This window comes from Silene latifolia, chromosome Y (genome assembly GCF_048544455.1).
Source record: "Silene latifolia isolate original U9 population chromosome Y, ASM4854445v1, whole genome shotgun sequence".
In the NCBI taxonomy this organism is placed as follows: Eukaryota; Viridiplantae; Streptophyta; class Magnoliopsida; order Caryophyllales; family Caryophyllaceae; genus Silene; species Silene latifolia.
The window spans coordinates 132,419,683-132,442,214 of record NC_133538.1 but is presented as its reverse complement, the minus strand read 5'-3'; the positions used below and the strand labels follow the sequence as shown (position 1 = coordinate 132,442,214).

The 22,532-nt window shown below is 41.7% G+C and overlaps 1 protein-coding gene across 1 annotated transcript; it reads right to left on the bottom strand.

Moving 5' to 3' along the window:
- Nucleotides 1–2,348: 2,348 nt before the first annotated feature.
- On the bottom strand, nt 2,349–3,989 carry LOC141628941 (uncharacterized). The gene is made up of 3 exons (XM_074442024.1): nt 3,849–3,989; nt 3,025–3,229; nt 2,349–2,968 (listed from the first exon to the last, which is right to left on the bottom strand). The coding sequence occupies exons 1-3, from the start codon at nt 3,987–3,989 to the stop codon at nt 2,349–2,351; spliced, it is 966 nt and encodes a 321-aa protein (XP_074298125.1).
- Between the last annotated feature and the right edge of the window lie 18,543 nt (nt 3,990–22,532).

Sequence of the window (22,532 nt, the reverse complement as noted above, 5' to 3'; positions counted from 1 at the left end):
TCGGCTTTGCATCAGTTCCTGTCATTGAAATTTCTGTGTGTTTTTGTTTATTTATTGTGAAAAGAGAAAATAATGGATCTTGGCTCACGATACCATATTAAACTGAGAAGAAGAAGTAGATTGAATGATTGAAATTCATTGAATATAAAGCGTGCAATGGTACAAGCTTATATAACAATTACAATACTAAACTATCCTATTTCTTAGGGAACTAATATCTCTACAATTAAGGAATACAATATCTCAATCTTTGACTATGATAGTTACACCTTACTGTACAAGAAAACTATAGAGTTGTAGTCGGATAATACCTCTCAATATTATCGACTTTCCTTCTTTAATCCTTCATAGAGATAATCCTCTTTACTTCTAAAGAAATCTCAAGTAATCCAACATCAAAAACAATGTTAAGTTTCACGAGTAATGTTATTAGAAATTAAAACCAATATGAGAATGAATGCGGAAAATAACACTATGAAGTTACCGGGAAAAAAAAGCTGGAAAAAAGGAAGTGGGAAATTTAAGTACTCCGTAGAAGTTTGTCAAATAATATTGTTAGGTTTGAAAAAAAAAAGCCGAATTATCTACAACGGCAATCTGATGCATCAACTCAACGTAAAGCCAAAATACACGTACTGCGTTTTTAAGCTGTGCACCAGCACCAAAGCTGGATTTCCCAGCAGGGATGGGCAGAACTTGGGCATCGCTGATTGGGTCAGAAACAGGATCAGTAGGAATGTCTTCAGAAGATTCCCGAAGGAGAGCATTAAGCATGGCTACATCCAGCCTGGCCACACATTGCTCCATTATCTGCATTTGCCAATCATGTCAATAGTTGGTCATATACCGGCAATGGTTCATGAAATTTCTTCCTTAAATTGTTCGTTGACTGCGAGGCGTAGGTGCGTAGCCAAGACAAGTGGATCGTCCATATATTATTACTTATGCAATAGGTCTTGGTATAGATGGGTGGGGCGAACAGACGGATAAAGACCTCTAATAAAATGTGTAGGGGGACAAGGTGGGGCAACCCCATGTGTTTCCCACTTTATGGCAAATGGATATTTTGTGAGGAGAAATAATATCCGTCTATACGTATAGACGGATAGTGTCCGTCTATAATGAGAATTTGTGTTACTTATGTCATCCATCCACTTTTTCTAATGTATATCACCACTCTGCCCTTCACTTTTGATTCGCTTTCTCTCTCCTCTCTCAACTCAATTAATTCACAACTAGTCTCTCGGTCTCTGCATGTTCTCTACATATTCCATATTGGGTCGTCTCACCCATCTCATTTTCCATTTCTTAATGTTACCCTTTTAGGCAAGTTTTAGAAACCTCGGTTACAAGTTTACAAGCTTAGCCCGACACTTCACCTTTACCCCCTTTCATGTTTCGTATTTTAGCCAAGCACCCCACCCCCCACACAGTCTTATCCAAATTAACCAACTGCCCCAAAGCTTCTTCATATCGACGCAAAATAGAATTTATCACATCAATCTCCTTCAAAGTCGCTTTCGCAAAGAAAATACTATCGTCAGTAAATAACAGATGGGAAATAAAGGGCGCACCATTTGAAATACGAATACCATGCAACGAGTTAACTTCCACGACCCTCCTCATTAAGCTAGATAGAACTTCCGTACAAAGAATAAACAAATAAGGTGAAAGAGGGTCACCTTGTCTCAAGCCTCTAGTCGGTCGAAAAATACGAGACGGGCTCCCATTAATAAGCACAGAGAAAGACACCGAAGACACACATTCCATAACACGAGCAGACCATTGTCTATCGAAACCCATCACAGCTAAAACCCGCTCCGAAAAGCTCCATTCAAGCCTGTCATACGCCTTTGCCATATCCAATTTAATGGCCATGAACCCCTCGGCATTTCTCGAATTTTTCATAAAATGGAAAATTTCAAAAGCAATTAAAACATAATCCGAGATAACTCTACCTGAAGTAAATGCACTCTGATTTTCTGATACAATATCTCCAAGAAATTTTTTCAACCGATTCGCTAAAACCTTTGAAACCAACTTATATGCCACATTACAAAGACTGATCGGCCGAAAATCGCTAACTTTGTCCGGAGCTTTCTTCTTAGGTATTAAGACAATATTAGTCTTATTTAACTCTCTCGGCGAGGTTTCACCCCGTAAAATAGCGAGAACAGTGCTCACTACAATCGAACCCACCAAATCCCAGTAAGTCTGGTAAAATAACCCATTAATACCATCCGGGCCCGGAGCTTTTAACGGATGCATCTGATTAAGCGTCGTCACTACCTCTTCTTCGGTATATTCCTTAGCCAAAATACCATTCATATCCTCTGTCACCCGCTGGCCTAGATTGTCGAGCACCTCGAAATTAGTCGGATTCGAAGACGTAAAATGTCGCGGATATAAGACATAGCCACATTTTCAATTCCTTCCTCCCCTGAATGCACGTTCCCATCATCATCCACAAGCTTACTAATAAAATTCTTTCGCTTACGCTCACCAGCCCGAGTATGAAAAAAAGCCGTATTACGATCCTCATCTTTAAGCCATAGGGCCCGCGATCGTTGCCGCCAATACTGCTCCTCCTTACGTCTCAAATCAGCCAGCTCCGCAACTAATTTCCGTCTTCTCCTCACATTATCTTCCGACCTCTCCCCCTCATTTAATCTAGATAAAAGTTTACATTTCCGCCCAATATCCCGTCCTATGCCCGAAATACTCATACTCTTCCACGCCCTCAGCTCTCTTGCACATTCATCCAAGACCCGCGTAAGATTCACACCTCTTTTTTCTACCCCTCGTTCAATCGCCTCATGACACCCCTCTACACCAACCCAAACCTGCTCAAATCTAAATTTTCGCTCCTTCGTTGTCTCCCCTTTCCTCCTATTTAAAAGAAGTTTAATAGGCGCATGATCTGACCACTCTCTATCAAGGTAAAAGCGTCTTGCAAAAGGAAATAAATCTAGCCAAGAACCGAGCACAACGCCCTATCAAGCATACTCTGTCGATTCGCCTCACCAGCTTGCCCATTATCCCATGAAAAATTATATCCCTCCCACGGAGCATCCCGAAGACCACACTCATCAACCGCTTCCCTGAAATTGTTCATCTGCCACTGCGGCCTACTACCACCTTTTATCTCAGTCGAGAACATAATTTTGTTGAAATCCCTTATACAAACCCATGGTAACTGAGATTGTCTTCCTAGAAGCCTAAGAAGCTCCTAAGAAAGATGTCTATCAGACACCGAAGCCCAGCCATAGAAACCCGTAACCCGCCATTCCCCACCCTCTCCTCGAACCGTAAAATCCATATGGTGCAAAGAAGCCGACATGAAAAAACAGTCAACCTCCTTCTTCCACAGGAAAGCTAAACAACCCGATTGTCCTGCACTATCTACCTCCATTCCATGATACCCATCCAATTTATCCTTCACCCTTCTCATTTCACGACCACAAAGTTTTGTCGCACATAAAAACAATATAGCCGGGGCCTCCCTCCGTACAAGAGCACGGAGTGCAGTAACCGTGTCGGGGTTGCCCAAGCCGCGACAGTTAATGTTTAAAATATTCATGGGGCTCGGCGGGGTTGAACTATGTCAACCTCCGCCTCAGGTACTAAGACAACCCCGTCTAAGAATAATTTCGACCGCTTTTGAACCTCCACCATAGGTGCCTCCTCACGCCCTCGTTTTTCTCCCATGCTCCTTCACAGGCTCCCTCCCCGCCTGTGATCCACCTGCCACATCCGTCCTCCACACCCGCGTCCAACTTCCTCCACCCTCACTCCCCCCTTCCCTCCCTTCTTTCCCTTTGCCCTGCCGCCCCCTCGCTTTCCTTCACCATCACCCCTGCATTAAGCTCCATAGAACGAGTATCGATAATTGCCCCTACCTCACTGCCCACTCCCTCACCCTGTTTTTCCCTACCCATTAAGTCACCCTCCTGACCACCACCCTCCTCATATTCACTGCAAACCACCATCTAAGGCCTCCTACCTCCTGCCTTCCTCCCCTCTAACACTACCTCTCGTTGTTCCTCCCTATCCTCCCTTCTTTCACCCCCCTCATTCATCTCCTTTGGTTTTGTCGCTTCACTTTTCTTGCTTTTAAGATCAATAGAAATGGCCTGCAACTTCTTGATCATGGCTGAAATGGTTTTCTCTGTATCCACATTACCCACGGCCTCAAAGCTTGGCCGAAGGTCCCTAGCTGCCTTTCCCACTCCCTCTTTAACAGTTTTAATAACTTTCCAAGGCGAAGCATGCAACCAGCCCCCGAACATTAAATCCTCTTCCACATAAGGACCATCTTCACAATCTTTTCACCGTGTCCAATCAAACCACACCCATAACAGTATGTTGGAAGGCGCTCATATTTGACCGAAAAATTAATGGTGCGTCCATCCTTCATAGGAACTGGTATAGACAGCTTAAGAGGCACATTGATATCATAATAAACTCATACTGGAATAGCCCTATCGAGCTCGGCATTTCGTCCATGTTCGAGACCAATAAATTTCCCTAAACAATTCCCCAATTTCTGAGCATTAGCCAAATTCGTTCGACCAGAAATTGGTAAATCGTAAATTCTGGCCCAAATTGGAAATCGAGATAGCGGAACATTAGTGATTTTACCTGCTGGATTCGGCTCATTAAAGCACCACAAGAATTTTTCGAAGTGCCATGGTTGTCCCTCTAAAACCCTAGCCTTGTCCCTCTCTGATCCAAAACGAAAAACAAAAGTTTTCTCCTTAGCATCAATGATATTCCTCATCATAGACTTCGATGGATTCCACAATTTAATCATAGTATCGATTGCTGCCTTAATATTGATAGCCCTCGACGCCCATAATTTGCCTACCAAAATCAACTCGTTTGTAGCAATACTGTCACCCCCATCATCCTCCCAATCGACCATACTCCCCTCCTCCTCTATAGGCTCCTTCCTGTCCCGATGATGGCGCCTTGTTCCACTTGACATTTGACACCTGCACGAAAAAACCAAAAGCAAACAAAGCAAACGAATAAAAAAACCAATCTCGCGATATCCTTTAATCATCCTTAATCAAACCGCGAAAATAAATCCCGTCAGACCGGTTACTCGGTCGAGTACTAAGAGTACTCGGCCAAGTACCCCCTACTCGGCCGAGTATTACACTACTCGGCCGAGTGTTCCTGGACAGTAGCCTGACCAGAAAAAACACGACACTTTACTCGACCAAGTTAGCCCTATTCGGCCGAGTAATAAGACCTAGAAAACCGTGGTATTACCGTCTTCCTTCCTTAAAAACGAACTTCATCCCCGAAGTTCACACCCATACCTACATGGCAAGCACACATATCACTCCACCAACCATCACATCACCACACAACTCTCATCCTCCATCCTAACTTAACCAACAACGCCTAACGCCTACCTAAAAACGCAGCTCACAACATAGGATCAACCATAGAGTAGCCCACCTAACTCCATACCTCTATCGAATACCAACAACACAAGCGCCACCAACTTTGTCTTACTTCCATACCGCTCACTAGAAAATCCAATATCACCACCATCTACCAAGCGAGTTGTTATATTCTACCACCCTTAAAATGAACTTCGTCCTCGAATTTTACTCACACTTATAACGTCACCACCCAAAACTGCCAACACTATCGTAACCATACTTACCTACAGCCTTATTCTATAACCATACACATAAAATACGTACTACTACAAGCATAACCTCCACCTTTCATAATATCAACCACAAGTCCATCATTTATTCCACATAAAGACTCAACACTTCAAAATATACCACCGTACGCATAACCATCAAACTCTCTTTGTCGCATCTTACTCCTCTTAAGATAAATGTTACATCCTCGTAACCCAACTAGTATCAGATCCTTAGCTATTCCTTCCCCTTATCACCATACCGACTATAACCCCAACACCGATAACCATTCCCAGTTCCAAGGCTCTCTCTCTCTCTCCATACTCCTAATCATTCCGCACACTATCTAATATATACCACAAAATCCTCAACATAACCACCACCACAACTCTCCACATTGTCGCACAACCACCTTCTTTTCTATTCACGTACCTATCCCCACCACCTAACTCACGACCCAAAATTATTACACACCCACTTCATCCTCAAATTCCCCCTTTTATTGTCATCAAACTTGTCCATAACTTAACATAATTGTAATACTCCGTATTTATAAGTCTTGGGGTACTCTATCGAGTAGCCCTTACTCTGTCGAGTAAGGGCAAGTTGCGAAATAAAATAGTTTCTGACCTGTTGGGTACTCGATCGAGTAGCTGGGGCACTCGATCGAGTAAGGGGTACTCGATCGAGTGTCCTGGTTTTTTACGGGAGTTTTCTCGGGTTTTGTTAATTATGCGATTAAGGTATTTAAGTTTCGTCGTCATTGTTTTAAATCACTTTTACAAAACCTAAACTTCTGATTAAGAGAGAAAGCAACAAGTTCATCTTCCTAATCGCATTCTTAACAATTCCCGGAGTTCAGACGGTCAGTTCTTGTCGTTGTTTATATCGTTGGGTTCCTTGCGTCGAGGGTAAGATCTACGTACCCTTTTTATTGTTTTTCCCTTGATTTGGTTAAACCCTAATTTAGAGATTGGGGGTTTTTATGTGTAGTATGTGATGTGTAGCCTCTATGTGTTATATGATAGGAGGAGGGTTCATAGAAGAGGCTTTTTGACTCGCCAGAAAAGAGAGACCGTCGATTGTGTGCATACCGGGTAGGATTTCTACTCGGTATTAGTCCCATAATGGGATATTGGTTGATGTGTTGTATTTGGTTGTTTGATATAATAATTGTATTGTGATTGTGGTTGTGATCATTGTTGATGGTTCGCGAGGCGTGGCCTCGGGCCGAGTGGGGTCACTTGCGGGAGTGACTTCACGCCCTAGTTTCGCCCTTTGTGGAACCCGCCACGAAAGGGGATGTGCACATTAATGGACAGGGTTATCGCTCACTATGTGGAGCGGGGATTTGGTGGGTACGGCTGCGGTCCCCATCGCGAATCATGGTCCAAAGGGACGCCGGTCGAAGATTGAGATGATGGGAATTGGTTGGTTGTGTGTGTGTGTGTGTGACGATTAAAGTCGTGTGTGTCTTTATTGTTGTTATACATATAGATTGTGTGATTAGTATTGACCCGGTGTTGTTTTGTAAACTGCGGTGATCCATTCGGGGATGGTGAGCGGATATTGAGCGGGTATTGAGATGAGTCTTGGGATAGCCGGGATGCCACGACATGATGATAGGAGTCTTCCGTTTGTAGCCTTTAGTTTGTTTACATTTCGATTAGAACAGTCATTTTGAAATAAAGTATCGTACTTTTGGTTTGGTTTTGAGGATTGTAACTATTCGCTAAATTATTTATAATAAACGTTGTTTCTTTATTGTTGTTTGATTATCATTGCCTCGGGTAACCGAGATGGTAATGTCTTCATACCTGAGTGGTCCTGGTAAGGCACTTGGAGTATGGGGTGTTACAAATGGTATCGGAGCGACGATCCCGAAACCCGTAAACCAATGAACCTAATGAACATAGGGAGTCAATTAAAATGAACCCGGGGTAAAAGTTGTAGGAGCTAGTGCAAAGGCTTGGGAGACGTCCTAAAGTCGCAGGGGTCGCCCTACAACTTTGAACCGGTCACATGGGGGAAGTGTTTGTCGAGTCGTATGTGTGTTTGGTTAACTTGCGTACGGATGTGATGGAATGTGTTAATTGTTGGGTGTTGAAGTAGAAAGTTGAGCATGTGAAAGAAAATGGTGATATGTGGGAATTTGTTGATGAAATGATAACATGTTGGATGATTTACAATGTGGCATTTAATAACATGATGAAATGATCTCGTAGATAGTAGAAAAGATGCGTAGCATGTTTATTATGATATAATGTGGTTTATAAAGTTTAGCATGTTAGCATATGACGTAACATGCGGGTAGCTTTTATGAATTAGTGTTACTCGATCGAGTGGGACTGACTCGATCGGGTGGGTTTTTGGCGATTTTGAGTCCAGAATTGAGTTTTGGGGCACTCGAACGAGTAACTAGGGGTACTCGATCGAGTAGGGGGTCACTCGATCGAGTAGCCTAGATACTCGATCGAGTAGGTAAGAGATCAGAAGGTCTGTTTGGGGTCTGAAGTTTGGGTACTCGATCGAGTACGTGGGGCACTCGATCGAGTAGCCCGTTACTCGATCGAGTGTGTTTGGGAACTCGATCGAGTGGGTTCTGTGTGGCGTGTTTTCGTGTTTTGAGGTTTAGTACGTATGTTCATATCTACCCTTTCTTATATATGTATAGTTTCAAGATGCCGCCCAAGAGAACTGCTGTGTATGCGAGAGCTGAGCTTATGACCGTGGATGACATCGTTAAGATGTTAGAGCACCAGGATGCTCTTACTGAGACCCTAAAGAAAGTGAATGAGGACAAGAATAAGGATAAGGAGAAGGAGGTTGATCATTCAAAAATCAGCCTTTACATTGCGAGGTTTAACCCGAAAGAATACAAGGGAGTTGGGGAACCTAACCTTCTTGATAGTTGGCTGAGACAGATGGAAAACATATTGGATTTGGTTCACATCGATGAGATAAGGGTGGAACAGTGCGTTCTATCGAGGGAGGCGGCGGGGCAAGTGGTGGGATTCGGTGAAAGTGAGTGCTAAGGAGATATATACAAACCAAGGCTTACCTGCTATACCTTGGGAGGAATTTCGTAGGGTCATGAGGAAGGAGTTCGTGCTTAAACATGTGAGGAGTAAGATGAGAGAAGAGTTTGATGGTTTTAAGATGATCACGAGATGTCTGTGGCCGAGTACTACAGTGTTCAATGAGAAGTCTAGGTATCTTTGAGGATATGGGTTTGAGTGAGGAGAATCTGGCATTGAGGTTTGAGAGGGGTTGACCCCTAAGATTATGGATAAGTTACCCGTGGGAATCCTTACAGATGTTAAGGAAGCTTATGAGAGAGGCCGGGAGAGCCGAGAGGTTGGTGGAGATGGCTCGGGAGAGGTCAGGTGGTGAGAAGAGGAAGTCCGAGAGTGAGGGTGGTGGCCAATCGAATCACAAGAAAGGCAACCACAATCGGTCCTAAGGGATTTTCTTCTCGGGCCTGGGTTTAGTGTTTGGGGCTTCCTTTGGGCGTGGCCGTGGGAGTGTGAGTAATAGTTGGGGAGTTACCTGCTATAGCTATGGTGGTGTAGGCCACAAGAGACATGAGTGCACAAGTGCACCGGGATCTTTCCGGAGACTGCGCGAGCTTCGCGAGCAACGAGCCGGCGGGATCATGGCCAAACCGGGAAGTCGAGCTACCGAGTGGAGGCAACCGCAACGGCGGTAATTCTTATCAGAAACCACCAGCGAACAACAACAACAATCAAGGGTCGGGTGCTAAGCCGACCACATCAGCCTAATCTTGTCCGGGAGGTGGGCAAAAGACCGGTGGCAAGTTATTCATGATGGAGAAGAAAGCAAATTGAGGAAGATGCGCACGTTATCACCGGTACATTCCTTGTTAATGGTATTCCTACCTTTGTTTTGTTTGATTCAGGGGCTTCTCAATCGTTTGTGTCTTCGAGTCATGTAAAACAGTTGGGTTTGAGAGTATATGAGTCTATTAGTGAGCAAGTTTTCATACCTTCGGGTGAGTCTGTATCGTGTGGGAGATTGTTCAGAGATGTATCTTTGATAGTTGGGCAAGTTGATTTCCTGTAGACTTGCTAGAGTTTCCTTTTAACGGTTTTGAGATGATAGTTGGGATGGATTGGTTAGGAAAGTATAAAGCTAAGATAGACTGTCATCAAAAGAGAGTGTCTTTAAGAGGTCCTAAGGGTGTTAGTGTGTCTTATCGTGGGTTTCTAGTCAAACCCAAAGTTAAGTTGATTGCACTTGTCACCTTGAAGTCTTATCCGAGGAAGGGATGTCCGCTGATCTTGTGCCATGTGAGAGATGATCGGATAGAGAGTCCGATTGATGAGATACCTATGGTGGGGAGTTTGCGGATGTTTTTCCGGAGGAAATTCCGGGTTGCCACCGAAGAGGGAGATAGATTTCACCGTTGAGTTGAAGCCGGGGACGGGGCCAATCTCTAAGGCACCGTCTGTATGGGTCCTAAGGAGATGGAGGAACTTAGGAAGCGATTGAATGATCTGATAGAGAAGGGATACATTAGACCAAGTGTATCGCCGTGGGGAGCACCCGTTCTTTTCGTGAAGAAGAAAGATGGGAGTTTGAGGTTATGCATAGATTACGGGGAGCCGAACCGTGTTACGATAAAGAACAAGTATCCTTTGCCAAGGATAGATGACCTGTTTGATCGGTTGAGCGGTGCAACGGTCTTTTTTCTAAGATTGATTTGAGGTCGGGGTACCATCAGGTGAAGATTAGAGAGGTGGACATACCAAAGACAACTTTCACGTCAAGGTATGGCCATTATGAGTATGTGGTGATGCCGTTTGGGTTGTCTAATGCGCCGACAAGTGTTTATGGATTTGATGAATAGAATCTTCGAGACGTTCTTGGACCAGTTTGTAGTGGTGTTTATCGATGATATCTTAGTCTACTCTAAGACTAAGGAGGAGCATGAGGAGCATCTGAGGATCGTGTTGCAGACTTTGAGGGATCATGAGTTGTATGCTAAACTGTCCAAGTGTGAGTTCTGGTTAGAGAAAGTTGCTTTTCTGGGGCATGTAATCTCTAAAGATGGGGTAGCCGTGGATCCGGCGAAGATTGAGGCGGTGACAAAGTGGGAAGCACCGAAGAATGTTGCTGAGGTTAGGAGTTTCTTGGGTTTAGCTGGATACTACAGACGGTTCGTGAAAGATTTCTCCAAGATAGCTAGACCGATGACAGCGTTGATGAGGAAAGAGAACAGGTTTCGTTGGGATGAGAGTTGTGAGACGGCGTTCCAAACATTAAAGGAGCGTTTGACCACAGCTCCTGTCTTAGCATTGCCTGAAGGGAGCGAGAACTTTGAGGTTTATACAGATGCCTCGAAGAATGGGCTGGGATGTGTGTTGATGCAGAATGGCAAAGTGATTGCCTATGCTTCTAGGCAATTGAAGCCTTATGAGGAGAACTACCCTACTCATGATCTGGAGTTGGGTGCAGTGGTGTTTGCTCTCAAGATTTGGAGACATTACCTTTATGGAGCAATCTTTAAGGTATTTTCGATCACAAGAGTCTTAAGTACATCTTCACGCGAAGAAGAGTTGAACATGAGGCAGAGGAGGTGGATGGAGTTGATTGGCGATTACGACATGGAAATTATCTACCATGAAGGGAAAGCCAATGTTGTTGCTGATGCTTTGAGTAGGAAGAGTGTACATTCCTTGTGTACAGCTCTATCTTTGATGAGGCTGAGGGATGAGGTAGCGAGTTTTGGGATACATATGATGCAGAAAGGAGATGACATGGGTGATATGACAGTACATCTGGAGTTTTATGATGATATTCGGGATAAGCAGGCTTTGGATCCTAAGATAGTGGAGTGGAGAGCTGGAGTAGAGAAAGGGACAGTGTCCCGGTTTTCTATTCATACAGATGGTAGTTTAAGGTTTGATGGTAGGTGGTGTGTTCCTAATGACGAGGAGTTGAAAAAGACAATCATGACAGAGGCGCATTGCACACCATATTCAGTTCATCCAGGTGGAGACAAGCTATAGAAGGATTTGAAGAAAACGTTTTGGTGGCCTCGGGATGAAGAAAGAGACAAACAGTTTGTGTCCCGTTGTTTGACATGCCAGAGAGTTAAAGGGGAACAGCGACGACCACAAGGTAAGATTCAGTCTTTAGAGGTGCCTGAGTGGAAGTGGGAATCCATTTCCATGGATTTCATTGTGGGTTTGCCAAAGAGTCAACAAGGTAACAACATGATTTGGGTGATAGTGGATCGTCGACCAAGTCACTCACTTTGTTCCAATGAAAGATACATGGACTAAGGCACAATTGGCTATGGCCTATCGAAAGAACGTGCTTAAGTTACATGGAGTCCCTAAGGACATAGTGTCTGACAGAGATGCGAGGTTTATATCGAGGTTTTGGAAGGAGTTGCAGGAATCGTTGGGAACAACTTTGAAGATGAGTACAACATTTCATCCTGCGACAGACGGGCGATCGAGAGAACAATCAAGACTCTTGAGGATATGTTGCGAGCTTGTGTGATGGATTTTGGTGGTAGCTGGGAGCAGAGGTTGGACTTGATAGAATTTTCTTACAATAACAGTTATCACACCAGTATAGGTATGGCACCGTTCGAGGCTTTGTATGGGAGGAGATGTAGGAGTCCAATCTGGGGACGATAGTCTTTGAGGCAAAGTGGTTTTAGGACCGAGAGATGGTGCATGAGATGGTGGAAATGTTAAGATGATCGAGGAACGGATGAGAGCAGCCCAGGATCGACAAAAGAGTTATGCAGATCTACATCGTCGGGACATAGAGTTTCAAGTTGGGGACAAGGTTCTTCTGAAAGTGTCTCCGATGCGTGGAGTTATGAGATTTGGGAAGAAAGGCAAGTTAAGTCAGAAGTTTATAGGGCCTTATGAGATCTTAGAGCGAGTTGGGGAAGTTGCTTATCGTCTGGCTTTACCAGCTGCGTTAGAGAGAGTGCATAATGTGTTTCATGTATCGCAGCTGCGGAAGTATGTGAGTGACCCGTCACATGTGTTGGAGGCAGAGAGCTTAGAGCTAGATGAGTCCTTATCATATCTTGAGGTGCCTAAGCAGATCCTAGACCGAAAGGTTAGAAAGACTAGGAGTGGTGAGACAGTTTTGCTTAAGATCCTGTGGTCTAACCACGAGACCGAGGAAGCTACATGGGAGCCAGAGGAAGCTATGAAAGAGCGTTACCCTTTCCTTTTTGATCAGGTATGTATGGTTACGGGGACGTAACCTTGTTTCTTTTAGGGGGGGTAGGAGATGATCGCGAGCAGTTTTTAAGAGTTTTATACCCCTTTTATATATTGTGTCGGGATGAGTTGGGTTAGTATCATGTTTTATGTTGAATTTTGTTTTGGTTGCCGAGTCGGGAAGCTTATGGGAGTACCTTTGTTTAGTAGTGGTTTGAACTTCGGGGACGAAGTTCCTTTTAAGGAGGGAAGACTGTAATACTCCGTATTTATAAGTCTTGGGGTACTCTATCGAGTAGCCCTTACTCTGTCGAGTAAGGGCAAGTTGCGAAATAAAATAGTTTCGACTGTTGGGTACTCGATCGAGTAGTCAGGGGCACTCGATCGAGTAAGAATACTCGATCGAGTACCTTGGGTACTCGATCGAGTGTCCGGTTTTACGGGGAGTTTTCTCGGGTTTTGTTAATTATGCGATTAAGGTATTTAAGTTTCGTCGTCATTGTTTTAAATCACTTTTACAAAACCTAAACTTCTGATTAAGAGAGAAAGCAACAAGTTCATCTTCCTAATCGCATTCTTAACAATTCCCGGAGTTCAGACGGTCAGTTCTTGTCGTTGTTTATATCGTTGGGTTCCTTGCGTCGAGGGTAAGATCCACATACCCTTTTTATTGTTTTTCCCTTGATTTGGTTAAACCCTAATTTAGAGATTGGGGGTTTTTATGTGTAGTATGTGATGTGTAGCCTCTATGTGTTATATGATAGGAGGAGGGTTCATAGAAGAGGCTTTTTGACTCGGCGGTAGAGAGAGACGTCGATTGTGTGCATACCAGGTAGGATTTCCTACTCAGTATTAGTCCCATAATGGGGTATTGGTTGATGTGTTGTATTTGGTTGTTTGATATAATAATTGTACTGTGATTGTGGTTGTGATCGTTGTTGATGGTTCACGAGGCGTGGCCTCGGCTGAGTGGGGTCACTTGCGGGAGTGACTTCACGCCCTAGTTTCGCCCTTTGTGGAACCCGCCACGAAAGGGGATGTGCACATTAATGGACAGGGTTATCGCTCACTATGTGGAGCGGGGATTTGGTGGGTACGGTTGCGGTCCCCCACCGACGTGCTGGTCCAAAGGGACGGTCGGATTGAGATGATGGGAATTGGTTGGTTGTGTGTGTGTGTGTGTGACAGTTAAAGCTGTCTGTGTATCTTATTGTTGTTATACATATTGATTGTGTGATTAGTACTGACCCCGGTGTTGTTTTGTAAACATGCGGTGATCCATTCGGGGATGGTGAGCAGATATTGAGCAGGTATTGAGATGAGTACTGGGATAGCTGGGATGCCACGACATGATGATAGGAGTCTTCCGCTGTAGCCTTTAGTTTGTTTACATTTCAGTTAGAACAATCATTTTGAAATAAAGTATCGTACTTTTGGTTTGGTTTTGAGGATTGTAACTATTCGCTAAATTATTTATAATAAACGTTGTTTCTTTATTGTTGTTTGATTATCATTGCCTCGGGTAACCGAGATGGTAATGTCTTCATACCTGAGTGGTCCTGGTAAGGCACTTGGAGTATGGGGGTGTTACAATAATACTTACTGCTCCGATAAAAAACTATGAACCAACTGCAACTCCTAGTATGAGTACCCACATGTTTCGCTAATTACTTGCCACAACTATTTCAACAAAAGTCTCATCTAACATAAGATCGAAAGTGTTCCAACCCCTTCCCACAACTATGTTTTTTCAACAAGGTATCACTTTAACTATGACAACATCGACCACATGTGCAACTCTCTTCCATATTATACTCTAGTCTTACCCAGGCCACAAGTAAAAATTACAGGAAACAACAGTAAATAGAACAACAATCTATATGCCCATACTAGACTGACATAACCTTTCAAAAGTTCATCTCACAAGTACCCCACCTACTCCACCAGAACCGATGATGGCATCGCAACACCGCCACCAACAGCCGCACCGCAGCGCAAAAATACCTGCATCGCAACACGGAGTACCGTGCCCGGATCGCAACCCAAGACACCACAACCACATCGTTAATTACTGACTCAGTACCACTTCCTTGATAAAAGAAAAGTTACTTAATACCGCTTTACTAGATCACCAACACAACATATTACACAGAATAATTAGATAACAACTTTATGAACATCATACCATACTACTACTCATGAGGTCAGAACCTCACACAATCACTTACACACGTCACAGAACCATAATCAAATCTAACTAGCCAATCCTAATCACGTAAGTTACCACTTGATAATGGATATCTCTTACCCGAGCTTAACTCATATGCCCTTCATAACATATCCTCCCATCTGCACAGTTATCACTGCTCGACAAACATAACCATATCATAAGTACCCAACTACTAGCAAACACTGTTGGAGCTGGTGTCCTCCACAAATTAGTGTGATAACATTTGTAAATCTCTTACAGGTCCACAAGGGTATACTTCGTATATTTAATCAGTTGATTAACGTTTACCTAATAACGGTTGGCTTGCTAGAAAGTTTGACGTTATTATCATACAGATGGCGGTGATCAACTGGTCCCTAAAGGTCACACCTATAGGACGTGTTTGAGAAATGTGATTATAGAAATATAATTACATTGATGCCCAAAATGACTAAAAAGTTAGTCAATGTGTTGATGAGATAATTATTTAATGAAAATTAAATAATATTAAGTTGAGACAATTAATCATCAATTAAGTAAATTAAATATAATAAGTTATATTTAAATTAAATATATATAAGGTTATCTTGGACGAATTAATCTGTTAATTCGTAATTAAATATAATCAGTTGTATTTAATATCAACAAGCTGAATGTGTCATAGTGGTAATAGTGAGGGTACACATACCAAGAGGTCATGGGTTCGATCCTCACTAGATGACAATTCAACACATATTATATATTGGAACGCTTAAGCTTGCATACTTTCTTAGGATGTTTAAGATCTATGAAACCTTCGGGTTGCACCATGTACAACTCTTCCTCCAAATAACCGTTTAAGAAGGCGGTTTTCACATCCATTTGCCAAATCTCATAATCATGAAATGCGGCAATCGCTAAGATTATCCGAATGGAATGTAGCATGACTACAGGTGCAAAAATCTCATCATAATGCAATCCTTGCACTTGAGTGAAACCTTTTGCCACAAGTCGTGCCTTATAGATATCTGGTTGCGCGTCTACAGAACGCTTTATTCTGTAAAGCCATTTGCACTGTAGAGGTTTTACCTTATTAGGTAAATCAACTAGATCCCATACGTTATTCTCATACATGGAGTCCATCTCGGATTGCATGGCTTCAAGCCATAGCTTTGAGTCGGAACTGGCCATAGCACCTTTATAGGTTGCGGGTTCATTACTTTCTAGAAGTAAAACGTCATTCTCCTCGACCATACCAATGTATCTGTCCGGAGGATGAGAGTCTCTACCCGACCTCCTAGGTTCCTCAGGAATATTAACCGTATCATCAGTTGGAGGTACAACTTCCTCCATCTGTTCCTCGGTTATTGGTTCTGGAATCTCCGACAGCTCGAAGGTTCTATTACTTGACTTGTTCTCGAGAAATTCTTTCTCTAAGAACGTCGCACTAGCCGCAACAAAAACTCGATGTTTGGTAGGCGAGTAGAAGTAATGACCAAATGTTCCTTTTGGATAACCTATAAAGTATGTCTTGACCGATCGAGGGCCGAGCTTATCCTCGTTACTTCACTTGACATAAGCCTCGCAGCCCCAAACCCGAATAAAGGACAAGTTGGGTACTGTTCCTTTCCACATTTCAAATGGAGTCTTGTCGACACCTTTAGACGGACTTCGGTTAAGTATAAGAGCGGCTGACAAAAGAGCATAACCCCATAATGAATCAGGCACTACCGTGTGACTCATCATGGATCGAACCATATCAAGTAAGGTTAGATTTCTCCGTTCGGACACACCATTCAATTGAGGTGTTCCAGGTGGAGTTAACTGCAAAACGATTCCACAGACTTTCAGGTGTTGATCAAACTCATTTGAAAGATATTCGCCACCCCGATCTGAACGGAGTGCTTTAATATTTCTACCCGATTGGTTAGTACCCTATTCTCGGTATTCCTTGAATTTCTCAAAGGACTCACTTTTATGCTTCATTAAGTAGACATATCCGTATCTACTCAAATCGTCCGTGAAAGTGATAAAATATCTATAGCCATCTCTAGCGGTAATTGACATAGGTCCACATACGTCCGTATGTATAAGTCCTAATAGGTCACTAGCGTGCATTCCAACACCTTTGAAGGAAATTCGAGTCATCTTGCCAATGAGACATGATTCACACGTGCCATATGTAGAAAAATCGAATGCGGGAATAGTCCCATTATCGACGAGTTTCTTCACGCGTTTCTCATTTATGTGTCCCATTCGACAATGCCATAGATAGGTTTGATCTTTGTCACCAACCTTTAATTTCTTATTATTCATGTGTAATACCTCCGTGGTTTGATCGAAGATGTAAATTCCATTCATGGAAACTGCTTTGCCATAAATCATTTCATTAAAAGAGAAAATACAACTATTATCCTTTATTGAAAATGCAAAACCGTGTTTAGCAAGTACGGAAACAGAAATAATATTCTTAGATAAACTGGGTACATAGTAACAGTTATTTAAAGATAACTCAAGACCACTAGTGAGTTGGATTACATATGTTCCCTTCGAGGCAGCAGCAACTCGTGCTCCATTCCCGACTCGCAAGTCCACATCACCTTTTTCGAGAGGTATGATGTTCTTTAGGCCCTGCAAATGATTACACAGATGAGAACCACAACCAGTATCTAGTACCTAAGTTCAGAAACTTGCATGGTTAATCTCAATCATATGAATATAAGATGACATACCAACAGGAACGACGCGGCCTGCCTTGATGTCCTCACGGTAGACGGGACAGTTCCTCCTCCAATGTCCAGTCTTGTGACAATGGTGGCACTCTATGTCACCGCCCCTTCTCTTTGTCTTGCCATGTGAGCCACTAGTCTCACCAGGCGCACTCTTACCGTTTCCTGACTTCTTAAACTTTGGTTTACCTACAGCTAGGTCGCCATGAGCCTTGCCCTTACCTTTACTCTTGTTGTGAATCGTGAGAACATCCTGCTTCATGCTCCCACTCAATTTCATATCCTTCTCGGTCTGTACGAGAAGAGAGTGTAGATCATGAGGACTCTTTTTCAAGTCATTCATATAGTAGTTCGCCCTGAAAAGGGCAAAGCCATCGTGAAGAGAATGAAGCATTCGGTCAATGACAATGCTCTCACTGATTTTACAATTCAGTGCCTCCAGCTTCTCGACATTCTCAATCATGTGAAGAATGTGTGGGCTAACCGGTTGGCCCTTCTGGAGTTTCGCATCAAAGAAGCGACATGTATGCTCATATGTAACGATTCTCGGTGCCTTTGAGAACTCGTTAATGAGCGTGGTGAAAATCTTGTTTGCACCTTGGGCAATGAAGCGTCTCTGCAAATTGATTTCCATTGCAAAGATGAGTACGTTCTTTATCGCACCCGCTTCCATAACGAAATCACTATAAGCGAGTGACTCGTTGACTCCTGCATTTGGGCCTGGTTGACCGGTATTGGCTCGATTAAATACCCGAGCTTACCGTCGCCAGATGGACATTCCGTAGAGCCGTCTCCCAGTCCGCAAAATTGGACCCATCATTCTTCAGTCGAGTGGACTGATTCATTTGGTCCATGAACATTTTTAGCCAGGACGAACGATCTAGTGTGGCACTAGGCATTGGGATTGCGTTATTTCCAGCCATTTGTTGTAACAGTATTATCGATAATAAACGTGTTCTACACTGCGAAAGAAGAATAAAATAATAAGCATGTGCATCGTTTTAATTTTAAGTCTAATGAGCTAATGTCATAACGCGAAGACTCAAAAACATTTATACAATTGACCCCCCTCAAGAATTGTATAAATGACCCCAAGACTGAATTCTCTGTAAATTGATAAGCTAACCTTTTAGCTAATTCTACCGTTAGAATTCTTGGTCGATAAATTTCTGTAAATTCTATCTATAGTCCATCATAATCACGAGAAACTCTTCGGACTATGATGTTGAGGTAAACTAAGTCAACACAACTACTTACCCAACGTAGAAGGGGTCATATTATGCCTACCGACGAAGAAGGGATTCAAAGTTGTTTGCCCTTATAAAGACTAGTCTCAATTTCCGTTTTAGAGGAAGATCACATCAGCTTTATTTTAATTCATTTTAAGTGAACTAATATCTAGCATGCGTGAATGAATAAATTAAGGTGATGGCTTAAAAACATGTGACATCTGTATGTCTATGAAAACTAACATACAACCTATATGTGTCAATTTTCATGCATTTTAGTAGTAGGTGGTTTGGTTTTAGGCGGAATATGATGCAATTACTAGCATGTGAATGAAAAGCAATAAAATGAAAAACGTAAAAAAAAAACAGTAAAAGTCCTAGTGTGGCCTATCCTATCAAAATGAACAATAAATACAAGTTTGGAATCCATCCTTGGACCCGAGAAGCTTGTCTTGATGTTCCATCTTGATCCATGTAGCGGGAGTGAGCTTGAATCTTCATCTTTAGTCTTCTTTGAAATTACAATAAATAAAATTACATAATTTACCTATTAATTACATTCTAATTTCAAAAACCCAAAACTAAAATAAAGGAGATTCGAGATCTCATAATTACATAAGAAATCATGTTTCCTTCATTACGAAAACATGATTGACTAAGGCCACACTAAGTATTATAAAATACAACCGATTGCAAAAATAAATACGTAAATAAAATTCATTCATTCGATTCATTCAACAAAAATAAAAGCATTAACTAAAATAAATTAAACATACATAATACAATACATTAATTATGTTGATTAATTTATCCAAACCACCTATTTAAATTAAATTAAGTGACAATTCCGCAATTTAATCACATTAATTTCATTCTCAATCCATATTAAACTTGTAATATGAATTATATCCGTCAAAATTTTAAACTGCTTTAAAATAACTCGGTATCATTAAATTGTGAACCGATTCACAATAACTAAATGGCCAAAATAAAAAAAACAAATTCAACTTTTTTTATTTTGTCTCGGCAAAAAAAAAAATAAAACAAATTTTATTTTTATTTTTATATCACGGCCGAAATAAAAAAAAAAAAAACAGCCAGTTACCTTTTGTTTTCTTTCTTTTCGGCAATTAGGAAACCCAAAAAAAACTTTCCATAAATTTTCTTTCGGCAATATGGCAAAAAAAATAAGAAAACAAAACTTTCCTTTTATTTTTTTTTCTTTCTCATTCTCGGTTTACCAAAAACAAAAACAATTTTTTTTTTTTCCGGCAAACCCTAAAATCGTTCCCCCTTTTTTTTTCTTCTTTTGCGGCAATATGCCCTAAAACAAGATTTGATGACTAAATTGTTTATCTTTGCTATTAGAACATGATTAGCATATGAAACAATAAACATGATTAATTCATATGCCAAAAACTATATAGCAAAAACAATCTTTTTATCATAAACATGACGATTCCATTTAATTTTAACTTAATCTGCATTAAATCAAAAATTACCAATTCTTCATATGATAATTTTAACTGATTATAAACTATAATATGAAAAATAAAATGGAAAAATATCATCAAATTAAAAAGAAAAAACGGCAAGAAAAACGGCACACAAAAAAAATTTTTTCGAACAAAAAAAAAATCCGAAACCCTAATTTATTCGAGAATTAGGTTATTGTTTGCATACAAATTTTATGATAATCATCAAAATTAAAATCGTAGCCTAAAGCTCTGATACCACTTGTGGGAAATAATTTGTATACTTCCCTTAATATAGAAGGATTATAACGATTTAACAAAGATGATCTAAGGTCATAAAATAAAATACATAAACATAAGTAAAAGATTCAGAAATAACCTTCGGTCCTAGCAAATATGGCCTAAGAACAATATAAAAATTGATATTCGCCTATTAGTTGCACCCAAGACGATCTGAGATATGCCCTTTGATTATGCTAGAAATCGATCTAAAATTTTCTGTAAAATTTAGTTGTTTTTGTGTTTTTTCTGATGAGAGAGAGGAAGCAAGGTCAAGAAAAAGCATTAGGGTAGAAATAATTCTCTCCCTTTCTTTTTATACAGACCGAATTACCAAGTTAATTAGGAAAGATATCACTCTCCTTATTTCGGTCAACATAGGCCGAAAATTAGGAGAGTGATATCTTTCCTAATTAACTTGGTAATTCGGTCTGTATAAAAAGAAAGGGAGAGAATTATTTGTAACACCCCACGGTAATTGAAGAGGTCCAGTGATAGGCTTAAATGACTAGTGCTTAAAGGGATTGGAAGTACTACTCATATTAACAAAGTGCACTTTCTTTTATGGTCATCCATGCGAAAGAACTCCAAAGTTAAGCGTGCTTGACTGGGAGTAGTCTTAGGATGGGTGACCTCCTGGGAAGGTTTCCGGGATGCGCATGAGTGAGGACAAAATGCGCTATAAAGGACCCGTGTTGATCTGTGGGCCATGTACACAGCCTGGTGAGCTATCATAAGTAACCGCTCCCCGACCGGTTTGGGCCGGGTGTTTACAAGTGGTATCAGAGCAACCCTGCGACCGTGTGGTGATCGGAGGCAGTTGTTATACGCTCCTGGAGGCAGTGGTTATACGCTCCATTGTGATCACACACCTAGCGGGGGAGGATTCTGGGTTAGCGGTTATGCTCCCAGGCGCAACGAGGACGTTGCGTTCTTCAAGTGGGGGTGATTGTAACACCCCACGGTAATTGAAGAGGTCCAGTGATAGGCTTAAATGACTAGTGCTTAAAGGGATTGGAAGTACTACTCATATTAACAAAGTGCACTTTCTTTTATGGTCATCCATGCGAAAGAACTCCAAAGTTAAGCGTGCTTGACTGGGAGTAGTCTTAGGATGGGTGACCTCCTGGGAAGGTTTCCGGGATGCGCATGAGTGAGGACAAAATGCGCTATAAAGGACCCGTGTTGATCTGTGGGCCATGTACACAGCCTGGTGAGCTATCATAAGTAACCGCTCCCGACCCGGTTTGGGCCGGGGTGTTACATATTTCTACCCTAATGCTTTTTCTTGACCTTGCTTCCTCTCTCTCATCAGAAAAAACACAAAAACAACTAAATTTTACAGAAAATTTTAGATCGATTTCTAGCATAATCAAAGGGCATATCTCAGATCGTCTTGGGTGCAACTAATAGGCGAATATCAATTTTTATATTGTTCTTAGGCCATATTTGCTAGGACCGAAGGTTATTTCTGAATCTTTTACTTATGTTTATGTATTTTATTTTATGACCTTAGATCATCTTTGTTAAATCGTTATAATCCTTCTATATTAAGGGAAGTATACAAATTATTTCCCACAAACACCTTCTATATCTACCTCTTATACTCCCTCACAACCATACATACCAATCAGGCCTCCACAAAATCAACCTCTTTAGAATGGCTAACTTCCCTATTTAACATCATCTTTAACCACTAGTGACAACACTACGACACCACCAACTTTCATATAACTACTCTCTTACCATCAC